A 19,093-nucleotide genomic window follows, 5' to 3' on the forward strand; every position below is an offset into this window, starting at 1 on the left:
CGTTACCATTTGGGACTGAAGACCGTCCTGCACATCCACTGGGAAGTGATCAACGCTCCTGAACCTGAAAAAAGACACAAGTGTTCAACTGACAGAGGTACGAGTGAAGCTTTTACTTATGGCAGGTTAGGTTAGTTCCTTCAGCAGCAATTGTGCCTGGTGCTCTTTAGCAACTGGCCACTTATCTGGCAGCATACTTCAACATCTACATGACAGATTGGTATTAAACTTGAAAATGTTTGCTTTAAATGCTTGAAAAGTGCACCACAGAGTGACAAGTGCACAAGGTGAGGTTAACCATTCAACCAAACCTGGGGGATAAACTGAGTATTCATATTTTGTTATTGTATAGTTATTTTGTAAATACACATTTTATTCTAATCTGTATATTTATTACCACTATATTACTATTTAACTTTTTTGTGTTTGCTCATATGGGAACTTCCCTGCAAACGTTTTGAAGATGTTTATACCTGTATAACCAGTTTGCACACATGAGAACACCTTGAATCTTGGAAGCAAATCAAAACTGCTAAACCTCTTTAGCAGGTTGGTTGAGTTCAAGCAGGTGCAAGTTTAACATAGATGTAGAAAGAACAATTTGTTTTCGGATGCCACTCAAATGATGAAATGAGATTATGTGGAGGGGTGGGGCATGACCCAAGGAGGCACGTCTGTGGCTCAGCAGTTAGAGCAGGTCATCCTATAATCAGAAGGTCACAGGTTCATGGCCCTGCTCCTCAAGTCCACACCACCAAGTGTATTTGTTCAACAAACTGAAACTTCAATTGCTTATTTTTCTTCCTATAATGAGCAGGTCTATTGGATTTATGCAGTAAAAACCTGGGGCAGACCTTCATGTCTAAATCCATTCAGGATGGAATAATAATAATATAACTTTATTTTTACAAAGCTTTTATAGAAAGATAACATGATATAAAATACCAAAAAAAAGAAAAACATCTGTTAAAACCAGTTAAAAAAAATCAGACATTAAAAGGCTTTACTATGAAAATATGTCTCAAGTGCGAGTCTAATCTCCTCGGACTGTTTTTAATTTACCTGATCCTGTCGCTACTTGTCTGGATTGTAAGATTAGAAAATTGGCTGCAGGCTGATGTTTGGTTCCCCTTGAAAATCTAATTCTTAATCTCCTGGTTAAACAAGAAATGAAATTCAAAATAAAAGCCCCAGAGCCTCAGTTGTACTTTTACCAGACATGAGCATCTGCTTGTTTTTTGACATTAACCCTGTTTAATACTGTTGTGTCGTCAAAGTACCAATATTCATGAAACCCACAGAGGAGGAAGGGTTTCATGAACTCAGAATCAGCCTTTGGCCTTGAGAGCACACTTATCTGATCTGAGCCGAGCCGAGCTGAGCTGAGCTGAACTGTGTGAGAAAAGTGTGACATCGTTCACTTCCTCCTCGACCTCTCACCTACTTTCTCTGCCCCCATAAAGAGCCGTGACAGGCGGCGGCGGTGTTGACGGGCTCTCGGTGTGTGTGTGTGTGTTTGTGTGTTTGTGTGTGTGTTGAGGACCGTGTGTGACCCACACAGGTAACGACACACACTTTAATACAACAACTTAAACCACCGGTAGTTAGCCAACAAACGAGTTAGCTCCTTCCTCCAAGCTAAAGGCTAACAAGCGCAATGTTTTTAGCATCCGAGCTATTTTTAAAGTCGCACACGCTTGATGGAAGATGTGTTCAGATCCTGTACTTGTACCTGTACTGTAAAAGTACTTAAATACTCAATACAAGTACAAAGTGCTGCATTTAAACCTCAAGTATTATCATCAAGTGGATAGAGTATGAAAAAGAAAGTAAAATGGTTTAATATTCCATCTATTAAATTCTATCTAGATTATTATTACAGCTGCATTCATGTATATATATATATGTTGTATTTTACCAGTTGATGTTTTTACTGTTACATAACCACACCATTATTATTATTATTACACAGTTATGCACTGTTTGGTATTTTAATCTGAAAAGCTAAAGCTGTCAGACAAATGTAGTGCAGTAAAAAGTACAATATTTCCTCCTGCGATGTCTTGGGGTACAAGTAGAAACTTGCATACCAGTAAATAAAGTACCTCAAATGTGTACTTAACTTCATATTATGATTGCGTTAACGTGTATGTTTTGCATTTCACTGCTGAAGATGTTCAAGGTTGAGCTCATTCGAACTAGTTCATAGACCGTTCGGAAGTTTAATGTGTTTGAGGTATCTCTAAAAAGTCTACACTTTTCATGAGCTCAGAAAAACGGGCTGTTTTATTTATTTATTAAATAAATAAGCTTTAACACAAACATCAACACATCTGGTGGTTTACACTGTCATCTGAAACGTTAAAGCTGTCAAACAAATGTAGTGAAGTAAAAAGGACAATATTTCCTTGTGAGATGTCGTGGAGTAGAAGTAGAAAGTTGAGAGAGTAATATCAAGTACCTGTACCTCAAATGTGTACTTTAGTACAAGTGCTGGCACTAAAAGTAAATGTCCACCACTGCCTTTAGTTTGTCAACAAACATCAGGTTGTATTCAGTTGATTTTATATCGTCTGCTAATCAAACTTCACATCCACCCACCGATAGTGATATCTGCTAAATTAGTGTTGACTTTGAGTGTTGACATCTTTTGCAGGTTTGTTATCAGTATAAGCAAATACACAGTTTGCACCTATTTTATGTTTGAAATTTCACTGGCTACTGTTCAAGTGCATTCAACATATAGACACATTTCACTGTGGGAGAGGTGACCGGGAACCCACAGGTCAGTCTGGCTTATCGTCACTGCAGCAGTGCTCCGAGGAAAGACGCATGGAATCTCCTAGAAGGCTCAGATTGTGAGGCTGGACAACATGGCTACAAATTATATCAAGATAACACTTTTTATTTAATTTTGTATTGTTTTATTATCACAATAAATTTTAAATTTTAAAGCTTAAAACTTTAAAGTTTAACAACAGATATTGCTCCTTGGTTGAAGGTTTTGATCTCTTCTTTATGAGTAGAGGATGACAAACATTTGATAAACAACAAATACTCCAGTGCATAAGCATTATATAGATACAGTTTATACTGGGTTTTGCGGCTTTGCTCGGTCAGCTGACCAAGCTTAGAAAATACCTCTGGTTGGCACGGTTACCAGTCAATTCTGATGACTGGAGACTTTTCAAAGCCCATTGAAAAGCTCCCTGAACTGTGTCCAATGGGCTTGGCATTGATCAAAAACAAGCAGAACACAATGTTTTGCTTCTGAAAGAGTCATTAAAAAATTGGTTCTTGTTATTTGAACTTCATCCCATTGGCTCATTATATCCTCAATTTAATTATATGGCATTTAGACATTGTATTTGTTGATATTTCAGTTTTTAAGCTCAATAGGAGACTCATAATATTGGTCTTTTATCCACTGCTGGTTTGGAAACACATCATCCGAAAGGTAAAAGTTCATGATTCTCTATTTAACCATTTTTTTTTCATATTCTTTGCTCATTATCTACAGATTCTGTGGCACGTTCTGCTCTTGAGACACAGGTGCCTGGTGGGAACCCTTCAGAAATGTGGATGAGCACATTTGCACGTTTCGCCCTGCCGGCCCTGCGGAGTCGCTCCTCCGCTGCGGCCTACCAGGCTCTCAGGGCTTGTCGTGGACCGGGGCAGGCTGCAGGTCCGCCGCCCGCTCGTCTGACTTCAGTGCAGCTTCGTGGGCAGCAGACCATGGTCTCGGCCTCGGTCCCTGTGGCGAGCCAGTCCGTGAGGCACGCCCGGGCTCTGGGCGAGGCGCGGATGGTGGAGGTGGAGTGGGATGATGGAGGCACCAGTCTGTACCCATTCACCTGGCTGAGAGACAACTGCCAGTGTCCACTGTGCACCCTGCAGTCAGCTCAGGCCAGGCAGCTGGTGATGTGTGATCTGGACATCCACATAGGGATCGACTCTGTAGATGTCATCAATGACAACAAGGTATTGTTTCATATAAACTGTACAATTGTTCTGTATTAAGAGAAAAGCATAAATGTTTAAATTATTATCCAAACTAGCTGTGAATATGTCCAAAGACTTCTGGCATAAAAGTAACCTACCACTGTGGAGCTGCTTTAATTGATTGTAGTTAATTTATGTTTTTGGTGCATTCAGTTTTAACTTTCAACTTTCAATAAGTGACCTGTTTGGGCTTGGTATAGTTCTGTTGCTATTTTAAATAAACATTTAAATATGTCAAACAAACATGCTGCATCTTGAGATCCTAGCTCTTAACCAGGTTAGTAAGATATTGTCATTTTAAATAATCTGAAATATGTAAATAAGGTTTTACTTTTGGAAAAGAATAGAAACAATTATTTTGGAGCTGCATGAGGAGCCTCCTGTTACACAGCATGTAGATGAAGTACTTCATATGCACATAGAAACTGAAGCAAAGTAGCGAACTCACATTTAGACGCATTTAATTAGAATATATCTCAACTAATCTATATCCATCTGCTCCTGCATGTTTGTAGCGTTCAGTTGTAGTAATACAGTTTGTAGAGTTTCTTGTTGTGGATAAAAGTAGCTTACAAGAAAAATAAATGTGAAAAACCTTTGAGACAATGACGTTAAGATACTATTTATAAAAAAGATTGTCTAATGTCTTTAGATCAGATCTGTGGGAAAGACTCAATTTCACTTTGTGTTCCCCTTCGCTGGAAGTTTTTACAAGAGATGAATTATGTGAATCGTCCATTCAGCACTGATGCACACACGTGTTGTTGATGTTGGATAATACATTTAACTTTAAAACGTTTTTGGCGGATTGTGATCAATATGCGTTTTGTCTCTCAGGTGTCGGTTGTGTGGCCTGACCATCACACCAGTGTGTTTGACTCAGAGTGGCTGAGGAGACGCTGTTTCTCTACCGCTGCCAGACAGTCACTGCAGGAAGAGCTTTTCCTCAATGGTGAGTCCAGCTTTTATATTTTCTCATTTCAAAGTCAATGTATAACTCTGGATTTTAGAATTTCCTGTAGTGAATTGGTGTTGTTAACCTTCACCTCCTCTATGGGCTCGGCTCCGTCTGCTTTAGCCTCGATGTAAAGATTAAGAGAAGATAGGGCTTTATTGTCTGTTAACAAGGAAGACTCTCACCACTGCCACGTCTACAACTTTGACACGTCGACAACATAAAAACATAAACTAAACTCTCGCTGCTGGCAGAGAGATACGAGGGTAGTTGCACAGTCCATGTGTGAGTCTGTTGTTGTGAAATGATTTAAAGTAGAGTTTATTGGGGAAAGACAATAAATAAGTGATTTGTTTAGTTTTGGTTTCACATTGTAATTTAAAAAGCACACTTAAGGATTTTTGGATCACCCACATGGGCTTTGTCTAACTATACATGTTATTGATTGGTGTACGTGGGCGTGCGTCTGACATCGGCATGTTGTCAATTTGACTATTGGTCTTTCCGTTTGAATGGAGAAAATAATGAACCGGTTCACTTCGTTACTTTTGTTGTAATATAATTATGGTTTTTACTACCAGCTAAAATGAACATCATTATATTGTCATTGGTCTGACATCTTTCACGCCCGTTATTTTGGTTTGGACTAAACTGAAAAAGTCCAAAGTTTCCGGACCAAACAACCTCAGAGTCTGGTGAAGAAAAGTTGTTGTACTTGTATCTGGAGCCCAAAGCAAACTTTTGTAAATCAGATGCATAAACACACAATATTATTCGGAGCAGGCATTCGATCCTGCAGCTCAGCAGCATCATCGTGTGACGCTGTGATGTCAGATACCAAGCAGTGATAACATGAGCTGTCACTCCAGCCTCAGAGCTGGGTTCAGCCGCACTGACCTGCGGTGCTGTGGTTTTGCTTGGTAGCGGGTTCGACCACATCCAACCTCCTTCATTCACCGTCTCCTCCCCTCAGCTGTGACTTGAGTGACTGAACTTATTTTTCTGAGCTAGAGATCAGAGAAAAATCTGTGTTTTTACAAATCTTCAGCTTTCGTAGCTTCTGGATCTCAGTCCAGTGTTCCTGTTTGCACTTTCACATATCAGACTTAATTCACTGTGAATTGATCGTTTTAAGCTGTAGACCTGTGTTCAGTTAATGCTAATGCAAACCGTAGCTGCTGTCGCTGTTTCACATGGGAAACTCTCCACTGGCAAAGCAGCAGGAGGCTTTTATTGTGAAGAAGTTATGGGAAATGCAATGTGTTTGTCACCAGCTTAGTAGGGCATCATTAGCTGTGCTATTCTACAAATAAAAACAGGTTTATGGATATATTCTGGGCTATTTGTCAGCTCAGATTGGTTTTAATTTTGCAGAGAGGAACAGTAGAAGCACAGGAAGTCACAGTGAGTGGAAAAGAGTTGCAGGTGTACTCTGCAATATGATGTGCTGTGAGCAAAAGCCACATGATTCTTGAGTAGATTGTAAAAGAGGTTAATGGTGTTTGAGTCACGCTCAAACGACGTCTCTACGACAGAAGTTGCTCCTCGTTGTAATGTGGACTCTCGGTTTTGTCTTGGCTGGTCTGAGTCCTTCTTCTGTTCAGAATTACCACATTCTGTGTCATGTTCTCTCCCCTTGTGTGGCCTTCATGCTAATTTCCTGGCCTGTATCTATATTGTGTTGGAAGAACACACAGAACTGTCCAACAGACAAAGAATTTCCATAAAAGGGTAATTTGCAATAGATGTTTTTCATTTGTCACACAAAATGTTGTAATATCACAAAGCCCTAAGAAAGGATTGACTACTTTGTAATTGATTGATCTGACGTTGACGTACTGGTCCTTTGCTGCTTGTTAATGAAAGAGTTTGTCAAAGTTACTCAGCGGAAATTTATTTCAGCCTGACATTACTGCAAAATTAACAAAACGTCCAGTCTGTGATTTTTCATTCTGGATTACGTTTCTTCTTTTTATGCTTTCAAGAAGTTTTTGGCTTCATCTCTCTCTTCTGTCGTGTTCTTTTATCCCGAGATATGAGAAGAGCCGGTCTCGGTTTGGTTCAACAAGTATTTATTCAGAAGCAATGAAAAGGAACAGCATAGCTATGTGCACATAGCTATGGGCACTCAATACACAGCCTCGGCTAAGTCAGTAGCACGGGGTAGTCAAGATTCGCCCCGAACGGACGGCGGGTACAGTACTTATAATAGTAGGTATAACTTCATTGGTCAATAACGAGGGGGAGTCACCATGGTTCAGACCTTGGCTCTCCCTTGCTGGTGTGCAGGCGTGGTCCCATCCTCTTGGCCCTGGAGTCTGCGAATGATGAGGAGCTGCTCCCAGGTTCGCCCCTCTTTTGACAGTAGTGGGGATCATCCACATTCTGACAGTGTTTGGTTTCATGTTTTACAGACAGGCCTTCAGCTGAAGCCTTGTGGGTCTTCAGTATTTTTGTAGATATGGTGTTGTTGTTCATTGGAGTGAGAAACCTTGTTCCTGCGTTATCGGCTGTATGTTCTGTGTGTGTAAGCATGCGCATTTTCTAGACAAAACAACGCCTTTCCTATCTGTCCTTCAGAACCTAGTGGCAGCTGCTTGAATTCTTTCTAAGGGTAGGTCACAGTTTCTTATGAAAACAGTGCATTCATGTATGTGTGATGTTTGAATAAAGCTAATGGAGTTTAGGCTGTAATATAGTAAGTTGAGAACAAGTTAAAGTACAGTGTATTGTATGCCACAGATGTACAGTCTCCACAACAGGCATTATCAGACAGGTGCGAGACTGAACTGCGATGTGACGCACACACACACACAACAACCAACTTCAAGATTAAAACCAGCCAGCAACGGCTACTAAAAGTCACTATGTGAAGGCCACACATTCTCCCACATATTCAGCCCAAACTGCCCCTGCACCCACCCCTGTCTAACATACTGCATTTGTTTAGAGTTCAGTTTCATTGCCATCTTCACAGACACACACACATTAATTCTTTCTGTTAAGGTACAAACATGGTGCGCGTAAAAGCGATCCTTTTCGGGGCTATAGTGTCTAATTATATTATTAAAATCCTAACACTTCACTTGTCTTTATTTTTGCAACTTTTACAAATGTATTGATCAAATAGGTTGTGCTGGCAACACCATGCCTTACCTGTGATGCACAACATCAAAATAATAAATAACTGGGTAGGTTTACAACTAGGATTATATTTTAAATTTAAATTTAAGAGGTAAACATGCGGTAACAGCAGGAACAAGATGCTTGTGCACATCCATTATGTGATTAAACAGCAGCTCTCTGGTTTGTTTGGCTGTGAAATGAAAATTTGTGTATTTTCCCTGCTGACTTTTTTTCTAGGGGGAATGCGATGCCCCTGATTTAAACTCCTCTTTCCACCCATTTCCCCTCAGTAACACAACAGGGTTGTTAAGGAAGGACGTTGTTCTAAAGACTGGAGGGAGAAGTCATTTTACAGTACATTTACAATGGGCCCAATACACTTTACAGTCCTGCCAGACGGCAGACGATTCAAACGTGGAACAAGGTAGCGGCACTTCAGTGGAGTGGGGGGATGGACTGAAGTCAGTTTGTGTACACACACGTGGTCCTGAAGGACCCACAGGGCTGAGTGGCTCCTGCTCGCTTCCAGACTTATTAAGGGTGTGTGTGTGTGTGTCTGTGTGTGTGTGTGTGTGTCTCAGAATTCCTCCATTCATGTTGAAGTGTAAACAGATCTCCCTCATAGCAATTTAGAGACAGATAAGTCATTCTGTAGAGTGGATTCTTTTCCGCTCAGAGCCAGCGGCGTACCTTGAAGACGCTGCTAAACTCATTCACCAAAAACACAATACGAGATGACACACAGGGTTTATTTGGGTTAAATTATTTCCCCCCTGACATTCCTTACACAGAAAAATAAGACCATATACTCCGATAGATGTGTAATGAACAGCTTTCACCTCCCAGGATTTCCGTTCTACTCCCACTGCTGAGCTTTCGATGACGTTAACTCACCGAAGCGTAGTCCACAGTTTGAGTTTCTGTTTCCTTTTCCATGTAGAGCACCTAGATTTTACAGGCCCGTCCCTGCCTGTTAAAGTGTTCTCAGCAGCGAAAGTGAAGTGCGCTCAGGATACCAGGAGGTCAATATGATAATTGGAGCTGTGGGGATATTATTCAGCCCGCACCGTACCTCCTGTTTTTTATGTCTGGGCTAATGTTTTTTTCTTCTGCTTTTACTGTTTCTACGGAGTTGTGCAAACTTGAACTGCAGTATTTAGTTCAGCAGTAAGTTCTGGAGCAAGACATGGAACTAGTTCTTATCAAGGGCACTTACATTATGACTTTTTATCTGTTATACAGTCCCAAATATAGTTGATTGACATTGAAATGTACTTATAACACATTTTAGAATAGTTTTCAATGGAGTAGTGACATGATTAGGTCGCCTCTGGGATCCTGTTGATACGTTTCCATCATTAACAGACATTAAATTGTGTATTTCCAGGGTTTTGGAAGCACATGAGATTTGTCAGCATTTCTGGTTTATTGGCTTTGGACATTTACTTTACACAAAAATAAATAGCGGTACAGTACGTCTGCACGTAAGCTGGTGTAAATGGAGCCCTATGAAAAGCTGACATCTGTTTAAATGTGAACGTCTCATTCAGAACCCCACGTCTGCCTCCGCCAGATGGAAAACTTATTTAGACTTGAGGGTCAAGAAAAGATCTGCATGTTCTTACCAAACACAAGCTCACCAGTATTTCCTTCCCTGGGAACAAGCAATTCCCTGAGCCTGTAGGTATGTGTAACCAGGAATTTAAACTCAAACTGCCCGGTGTCCACGACGGAGGAGATCTTACAGACATTTTCCTACTGAATCTCTAAACATCCACATATACAGTTGTCATTGACTGGACACTAATTTTGGGTTTTGACTCACTTTCATGGTCAGGTTTTTGAATTTGACCACTTTGGTTGCACGGTTGTTGGCTTTGTAATTTTTTTAAAACATCTTTCTTGCAAGAGAACAAAGATTGTTTGCAGCTGTGCTTCATCTATGGGTCTGTCTTCAGGGGGACGTCTTGATTTGAATATATTTTTAAGAGACAAAAAACTACAAAAGGCCACCACAGTCCAGTGCACTGGGTTTTTCTCTTAGCCAAAGCTGAGGCCTGGCTCCCGGGTTGGAAATGCCTGTTTGTTTGTGGATCACCCAGTCCACTGCTTTAGTCTAGACTGGAATATGTCAAAAACTATTAGATGGATTACCCTGAAATTTTATACTTATATTTATGGTGCCCAGAGGATAAATCCAAGTGATGACATTCCTGGTTCCGATACCACGGATCCTAATTTCTTTGGTGTTCCCCCAACTTTCCTCTGTGGTTTTGAGTGAACTGTCTAACAGCTATTGGCTGGATTGTTATGAAATTTGATTCAAACCTTCATGTTCCCCGTGGGAATAACATTTTGGCACACCACCGGTAAATCAATATTGGTTCTGGATATTAAGTGAAATACCTCAAGATCAAATTGTACAAGCTCTGTAAAATTTCTTGGCCAATTTCTAACAATTTTTTGTTGATGATTTTTCCTCAAGTGCAACCACAGGTTTGCATTTTTTGGTCACAACTATTAAACTTCTATAGGTTGTATATAAACTTCAAAATAAAATGTGTCTAATACTTTGGTTTATCTACTAGTTTGGTAGAGATTCACATCCTTAATCAGCCTCTAGTTCTGCTACAGACTCTGCCCTCTCCTTTAATTCAGTACTTGGCGTCTTAAGTCAGGTATTTAATTAGCTAAATGGTTAAATGGTAAATGGTTTTGTATTTATATAGCGCTTTTCTAGTCTTGATGACCACTCAAAGCTCTTTACAGTACAGTTTTACATTCACCCATTCACACACACATTCATACAGTGCATCTATTAGCAGTACTTTGTTGTTCTATGAGGGGCAATTCGGGGTTCAGCATCTTGCCCAAGGACACTTCGGCATGCAGATGGGGAAGACTGGGGATCGAACTGCCGACTTTCAGGTTGGAGGATGACCGCTCTACCCCTCAGCCACAGCCGCCCCTAACCGCCCCTAACTGCTATGTTTATATGCATGCTCTCAGATTTATGTTTGCATCCAACACTTTCATCTTTTTCTGCATCGATACAAGTATTTACACCTGATTCGTACATGTTTTCAGCTTCTGTGAAATCCACACATGCCCATTTTTGTGCCGGTTTGTCCACTTTAAACCCGTCGCATCACTCGACACAGACTAATGTTGTCTCCGAACACCAAAAGCTTGTATATCACTCACACGCTTATCTGCAATGACTCTTCCTTTCACCGACAATCTGTCAGTGATTTGCTGAAACGGCTGCCAAATGCTTTTAATATTTGGAGCATGTCATCGTCTCACGCCTCAAATTTTGTGCTTGTCATGTTTATTTAGTCGCTTTGTGAATCATGACTAATTGCATGTCACTGATATTTAACAGGCAGATATAAATGGATTTTCTCAAAAAGTAAAAATATGACAAAAATAGAGGGATCATGGCTTTTTCTCTCGAATATCCACAACCTCACAGTTGTATTTTGTCAGATAGCGTCAGTCCTCTCTCCGAGATCCCTGTGCGACCCTTCTTTCATCCAGTGAGCCATTTGAATTGCTCACCCTCGACATAATGGCCATGTCATTGCTGTTACCACTCGAGTGATTTGTTTGGATTACTCAAAATTCATCCAGTACTAAAAGGAGCTAAGGGAGAAGGGTCTGAGATCCACTCGTCCAAAATACTTTTGCACTGCACATGAAGATTAAAATCGATTGGATAGACGAGAGAAAAATTGAAAAAACTGATTTCTGGTTACATCTAAAGTTTTAGGAGTTATTTTAAATACAATTAGTTTTTATTTGGTATTTGTTCGTTATTTATTAAGTTAATTGTAAGGACAGCATGATTGTACAGTGGTTAGCACGCACTGTGGCCCGGGCCTCAACTGATTGGAGACTCTAAATTGACCATAGGTGTGACTCTGTATCTCTGTAGGTCATATCTGGTGACCTGTCCGGGGTTTACCTCATCGCTGACCCAATGGGTATAGATTATGGATGGGTAGTTCATTTAGTTTGAGTCTTTTGTAGTAATCTATTTGGCAGTGGCATCTCTTAGGATTCCTAGGGATCACTATATTTTGAACATCCGTAGCACCTTTGACTGAAATATACTGTGTGATATTTAGTCGTAGTCACCAGTTGTGGTACCGTGTGGGTTTCTCAAGTCCATACCTGCAGGTTTTTGCTCCAGGTCTACATACTTGAGCTAATTAAGGTGGCAGATATGTAGCCATGAATTAGACAAGGAGTAAAACAACAGAAATGGAGAGACTAGAGTATTTGAGACCCTGAGGACTTTGGGTCTTTCCTACGACTCCTCAACGTGTCCTGACTCACCGGAAAACAATAAACGATTGATTCAGCCAGCTGTTTTCAGCACATGGCCGTCATCACAATTTTTCACAGAATGAGTAATACCACAACCCAACCACAGAAAGGCTGACTCTTAACCAATTATCCAGTGAGGACTGGACACACATATGCTGTGTCATGATTCAGGAGCTGGATCCTTTGAAGTCTTTATTTCTAGACTCAATATGTCAGAATTGGCTCGTCCCATTTTTAATTTCTCATCCAGCAAATGAAGCCTCCTTGTTTCCACATTTGGAAGAAACACAATACTCAGAAATTCGTAATCCGCTGATGTCAATAGTGATTTGAAGTGAAGTATCAAAGCTCAGAAATTGTGGGAAATCGACAATTTCCAGTTAACACCAGCTCCTGATTTTGGGAAGACGTGGAGGTCTGGAGCCGATTATCTGGAGCAGAGCTATAATTGACCACTATTAATGTTCCCCACATTCAGACATTTCGAAAGATAACCCCATGAAATAAAGATATTCGAATAATACACATAATAATACACAGGAAAAAGTTGTTGACGCATTTTGTGAAATGCATTGTGGGAAAATTCCTAAAATTAGTTACGCTAAAGACGCAATGAGATTTCTGTCACTCCAACAGCTGTCCCTTTTTCATGTCTTCCTCTGGCCTTCCAGAAAATAATCCCAGTTACTAGTAGCGGCCAAACTATCTGGTCTTAATCGATCTCAGCTGAACGAAGATCCCCGTGAAGCTGACAAGTCTTGACAAAAGCCATACAAGCCCTAAATACAAGGTGGAAAATATTCCCTGGCAGTTTAATATTTGACTGTGATACTATAGTCATGGTGCTTTGGGGAAAACATGTTGATGCTAATACCGACAACTTCTCTGCCTGCTTGACAAATCGAATGCATCTGTCTTGTTGACCCAAAAACATCACAGAGGAGTTCAGAGTTGGTCCAGATCTCTGCTGATCATTAACTGAAGGAGAGGAAACATCACACCTTTTAAAAAAGCATCACTCTTGTTATCTTTAATTTACTGCCTGGTGACGTCCGTTACGAGATGGAAATTCAAGACCACGAGAAGTTTGCACATCTGCCGTTGGAGCAAATCCAACAAAGACTGGCTGTGGACCAAAAGGGAAGCTGGAAATGGTAGTGTCCTAAATGTACATGTAAATATGATTTGTATTTCATAATATTAATCTTACTCACTTTTAAACTTGATTATTAGTCACAAAAATAGTAACTTTTGCATTTAACTTCAAAGTAAGCCGTTTTCAGACATTGTTGAGTTTTTCTTTTACATATGTAGAACACAGCAGGAGATTGTCGGGGTCCTGAGATCTTTATATATTCTTCCAGTTTCATGCCTGTTCCGTGTCAGAAACATTATCAACACGCCCGCTGTTTTCTGGACATTTTACCAGGTTCTGACAGGAGAAGTTCCAGAAAATGTCTGGACTTCAGTACATGTCTGAAAGCAGCTGCAGTAATCATCTCAATACTCTACTACTTTATACACTTCTACTTCTACTGGCAAATAAATTGTCAGTCAAATTCACAACAGTAATCTGCTCTCACCTGCAACAAATATAAAGTTTAAAGAATGAGTTTCTCTTGGCAGTCACTTCCTGTTTTGAGTACCTACAGAACACGTCAGTCGGTGTCCATTTGAAAGTTATCCTAAACTTCCTGACGGATCGGTCACTTAAACTGACTCTTGAGTTTGGAAGTTTCTTCATTAAGTCTGCTGACTGATCCTTTACTCCGCCAAGTAGCAGCTGATTTGTCAATTCTCTTTCTGGCTGCTGTTGCCCCCCCCCCCCTGGCCATCTGGTCTGAATTTAGTCGCGTGTGTCATCACTCGTCAGTTGACAGGATGACTCCTGGAAACATAGCTGAGGAGGTCCTTCGATTGGAAAAACTCTCATGTTCTTCCAAACCTGAGCATCACTTCACACGCCACAGCACAACCGACCTCTCACACACGTTCTCACACATGTGCGGACGCTGTGTTACCAACCTGAAAGGAATGTGAGGAATCTGAATTTGTAAACTTTGACTTTGAGTGTTTTCATTCGTCAAAATTAGCAATAATGGTCTGCTGAGGGTTGTAGTGCCTCGGACGTGTGGTCAGCCAAACACGTCACTCATCAGGCCCAAGAAATTTCTAAATTGTCCCATTTTCAGAAAGTATTATCATTTTTCACCCTCAGTGTTTTCACAGTATTCCTGCAATCCCTCTTCTTTGTCATCTCTTTACATCGGACTGCATGGAAAGCTCGGTCGATTATAATGATTGGACTTTTCATTGCTTTGGCAAAGCGGACCTCCCGCTTGGCTCGTCAAACGACACTGAGAGCCGTTTGAGTATAAGTTGGCAAAAAGGACATAATTTGACAAACTACTGCAAGGCTCAGTAGGATTCTGGAAAGCTAAACTTGCTGATGGAGAGAGAGTTGGGTCTGGATTAGTCTGCGGAGGGGCTGCGGCTCTCTGGTGAGAAAACACTGCTCAGTCTGTCTGCACAGAGACTGTGAACGCAGAGGCCGGCCGCCCTGTCACCCAAGACTGTGTCATAAATAAAGGTGCGTTTGTCGAATCGGTCGAGGGTGGAGTGGGTTTCCTCCATTGACACTCACACACACACACACACACACACACACACACACACACACACACACACACACACACACACACACACACACACACACACACACACACACACACACACACTAATGGGTGATGATGGAGCACAGCTTCTTTTTTTTATTTTTCAAATGTCTGGACTCACTGGTCTGGTGAGAATAAGTTTCTTTTTTAAACACAACACAATTTCAAGCCTTAATGAAGTTATTCAATTGCAGCTGATTTTATAATTGCAGTTGCTCAGCAGTTGATGAAATACCAAATCAGACTTGGTCATTAACGTTGACTTGAACATGCGTTAACACATGGAAAACATTAATACTGATTTATTACTTACTGTGAAAAATACGTCAGTTAAACTATGTTTATTTAGTGGTGGAGGAAGTACTAAAACCTTAAAGTAAAGTAATTTAGAAATCCTCACGTTTTTTAAAAGTACATGAATATTAAAAGCAAAATGTTTGTTGTGACATCAGTCGATATCAATAATCATCTTGATAAATGTTCCCATTATTATTTCTTCTAAGTTTAAAGAGCACCCAGACCTGCAGTGTACACATGGCAACCTCACTTTCTACAATATGGGACATTTATTTTATCAAGTAACTAGTCACTGTAGCTGTCAAATAAATGTACAGGAGTAAACATAACAACATTTCTCTCTTCCTTTTAACTCAACTATAAAGTGCTATACTATAGAAACATGTAGTGAAGAACTACCACTCAAATATGTACTTCAGGACAGTTTGTGATTTTTTTTTTTGGGAATAAATGTTCTTGGCTTCATTCCACCACATTTTATTGCTGCCGAAAAATTCAAGCGAGGGATACTTGGGGATTACCTTGGCGCAGAAAAAAACATGGTGATCTCATTTTATTTCAGTAGAATCTCTAAACTGAGCTCCTTCTATAAACAACAGCTTCAGTCAGATTTACGAGGCCCGTTTCTTTCTGAAGACTCGCAGCCCTCCTGTGTGTGTGTGTGTGTGAGCTCCACAGACGGCCCATTGAAGTGAGATGATCGGAGCTCTGTGATCAAACTTAACCAAGTCAAAACAACAGCTCTGTGGATAACAGCGGCGACTCGAGCAGAGGTCTGAAGGGTCTCACAGCTGCAGAGGAGAGCGAGCGACGCAGCCCACCGAGCTCCAGCAGAGCACAGTGAGCGAGGCCAGGGCCAAACTGCCATGAGCTGCCCGGCAGCCACGGGAGCCGGGAGCTTCAGGTTTCCTCATCTGGAAAAGCCACTGTAACAGACCGCGAGCGAGGGGGAACTTTGGGGAGGGGGGATTATGCACATATACTATCTTGTCAGGCTGTCAGAGGTGTCCTGTCATGCACATGCCAGCACTGTCCTGTGAAAACCACAGTGGTTTTACACAAATCAGCACACACCAGAAACTCTGGGCTGTCGCAGTGTGACGCTCCCTCACTCCGTGTGTTTCTCTCTTGCCCCCAAATACTTAAAAACACATGCTACTTCTGGTGAATATGAGGATTGAGTATTGTTCAATGGAGCCACAAGGCCGGTCTTTCAAAAAATGATTCACTTTGCTTCCAATTTCTCTTCCAGTCATTCTCTCTGCAATTTTTCCAGTTCATTTCCTTTTGTGTCTGACTTTTAATGCTTCTACACAGGCACAGACAGTCTTCGAGCATTAATCACCGTCCACGTCTCTGGCTTTGTCTGTGATTAGTCAGATTCTCTTTGTCTCGAGCACAGACGGCTCCTCAGGAAGCAAGTCCGAAGCTGTTCCCATCTTATTTTCATATTTAACTGATTAATCTAGTGAGTGATGTTGATGTGAAGTTTGTTGGCTGCGTCATACTAATATGGTTTTGCTTTAAAACCAGAATGATCCGTCTAGTCAAGCGTTTTATCTCTGTATCGGCACCATACTGACAAATCTGAAGACGACTATCACATGACCATTCGTAAACACTGAGCGTGTGTCGATGTAAACAGGAAGCAGATTTATTCTCTGTGAAAAGTAAGAATCTGGAGCTGATGACGAGGTGAAACCGTTTATTTAGCAAAGAAAATGCCTCCGTCGTGTATTTGTCAAGAGTAAAAAGTTAAATATTTCCCTCTGAAGTCAAACAGAGGAGATGCACAGTAAACAAGCCTCTAACAGGCCTCGGCGCTGTACTTGAATAAATGTTATTTTTCACTGGAGCTCCTTTTTTCATCTGCTCTAAATCTGACCAGATTTGTATCCGACAAGGCTCTTATTTGTTTTTTTAATCTGCAGCCAGTGTGAGACTAAAAAAAGAGCTTCTTCATTATCCGTCACATCTAAGACTCGTTATCAGCGTCTCCAGTTTAAGATGGTCACACGATAAGGAGGCAGACGTTCACGCACAGCTCTCATCTTGTATGTCCAACCTCCGTGTGAACTCGCTCTGCGGCAGCAAAAAAACGTGAGAGGTTTTTCAAAACGAGAACGGAGCCGAGCTGCAGCCTGGGACCGCTCAGCTGATGTATCGTCACGCTGCGACCGACACCTCGGCCTCTTTGTCCCGGCTGACACCGTAAAACTGTGGAGCTGAGACGCCGCGCACGCAGCTGCACCACACGTCCAGGTCCAGTTTCACGAGAGTAATTTGTAACATTCTGCTTTGACCTTCGCCCCAGTTTCTCATTCTCAGCCTTTGTTTCCGTCTGACCGCTTGACAGGTTTTAACAAGCAGGGGGTGTTCCTGACCCTTTGAACTGTTTGGCCAGAAACTCATTGTTTGTGACAACAGCCTGGAGGGAGGTCAGCGACTCCTGAGGATCGCTGTGTGCCTGAGTGTTGCATCTGGAGCGCTCGGTGCCTCCCTGCCTCCCCGGAGAAATGTTTAATTTAAAGATTGTGCCGCTGAAACTCCTCATTACGACTTAAACTCTGCTTGTTGCATCTGTAAATCTTTATGGCCTTCAGCGCACACGGTCACATTTCTTTAAAAGTTGCAGACGCTTTGGAGGACGATGAATTCTGCATGACGTTTTTCAGCGAGCTCGTCGTGTGTGTGTGTGTGTGTGTGTGTGTGTGTGTGTGTGTGTGTGTGTGTGTGTGTGTGTGTGTGTGTGTGTGTGTGTGTCCTGGCCTCAGCCTTGTAATCTGTTTGCGATGCAGCCGTTTGGAGAGTTGTTGTGAGTCGGTGGGGACGGAAAAGAGACACAAAGAGGAGCCGTAAACATCAGACAGGTACACAATCCCCCTCAGTTAAACCCCCCCCAGCACCAGCACCAGCATCACCTCACCACCCCCACCCCCACCACCACCCCTCCTCCTCCAAATGTACTTAGCAGCTGTTTTCTGTGGAAGTCACTGGAGGGAGACTCAGTGGAAAAAGCAGGCGAGCCAGCTGGGTGGAGAGCAGTGGGAGGATTTTTTCCACTTCTGTCCGTCTGATGGAGACATGCTGATTTCTCTCAGCCAGCTATTCGTCTTGAAGTGTGCAGACGCTCGCGTGCGGCGTCACGTTTCAGTGTTTATAGACCAAATCAGCTCTAATGAGCAGGAGGCCAATAATAGACTTGTATTGTATTATTGATTGCTTCCATTTTGCAAAACAAACCAAAGTCTGTCAAACTGTTGTTGGATCTGAATGCAATTTAAATTCAGTTTTAAGTCAGAAAAATCTACAAATTGATGATGTGTCTTATTCAATAGAAAGTTTTCATTCATACTTGAGTTGATTTGTTTTGACAGTTTTAACTGAATTTGTCCTTGTTTTGAAATATCTGTGATTTATGTTAATGATCTAAACATGCACATTTGAACAAACAGTGTGATGAGAACTACCTTAAATAACAAAAAAACATATTTGAGAAGTGTTTTGACTTTTTAGTTTGAGCCATGTCCCATCTACTTACATGGAGGAAACAGCGTTTAAGACCTTTTCTGTAACAAACCACCAGGTGGCGATCCAGATACTTTGGCTTTGAGGCACCTGTAATGTATATATATATATGTACATTACAGGTGCCTCCCATATATTACAGGTGCCTCCCTTATATTTCTCCCATAGTGCACTTTCC

General features: G+C 41.4%; 1 protein-coding gene across 1 annotated transcript in view; it reads left to right on the forward strand.

Annotated features, from left to right (window-relative positions):
- Positions 1–1,406: 1,406 nt before the first annotated feature.
- Positions 1,407–19,093, forward strand: part of bbox1 (butyrobetaine (gamma), 2-oxoglutarate dioxygenase (gamma-butyrobetaine hydroxylase) 1) — a 25,026-nt gene continuing 7,339 nt past the window's right edge. The window contains exons 1-3 of the mRNA XM_047340424.1: positions 1,407–1,561; positions 3,521–3,981; positions 4,840–4,954. Coding sequence (XP_047196380.1) covers positions 3,577–3,981; positions 4,840–4,954 — 520 coding nt within the window. The 5' untranslated portion in view covers positions 1,407–1,561; positions 3,521–3,576. The remainder of the gene's footprint in view (positions 1,562–3,520; positions 3,982–4,839; positions 4,955–19,093) is intronic.

Source organism: Hippoglossus stenolepis, chromosome 1 (assembly GCF_022539355.2).
Source record: "Hippoglossus stenolepis isolate QCI-W04-F060 chromosome 1, HSTE1.2, whole genome shotgun sequence".
NCBI lineage: Eukaryota > Metazoa > Chordata > Actinopteri > Pleuronectiformes > Pleuronectidae > Hippoglossus > Hippoglossus stenolepis.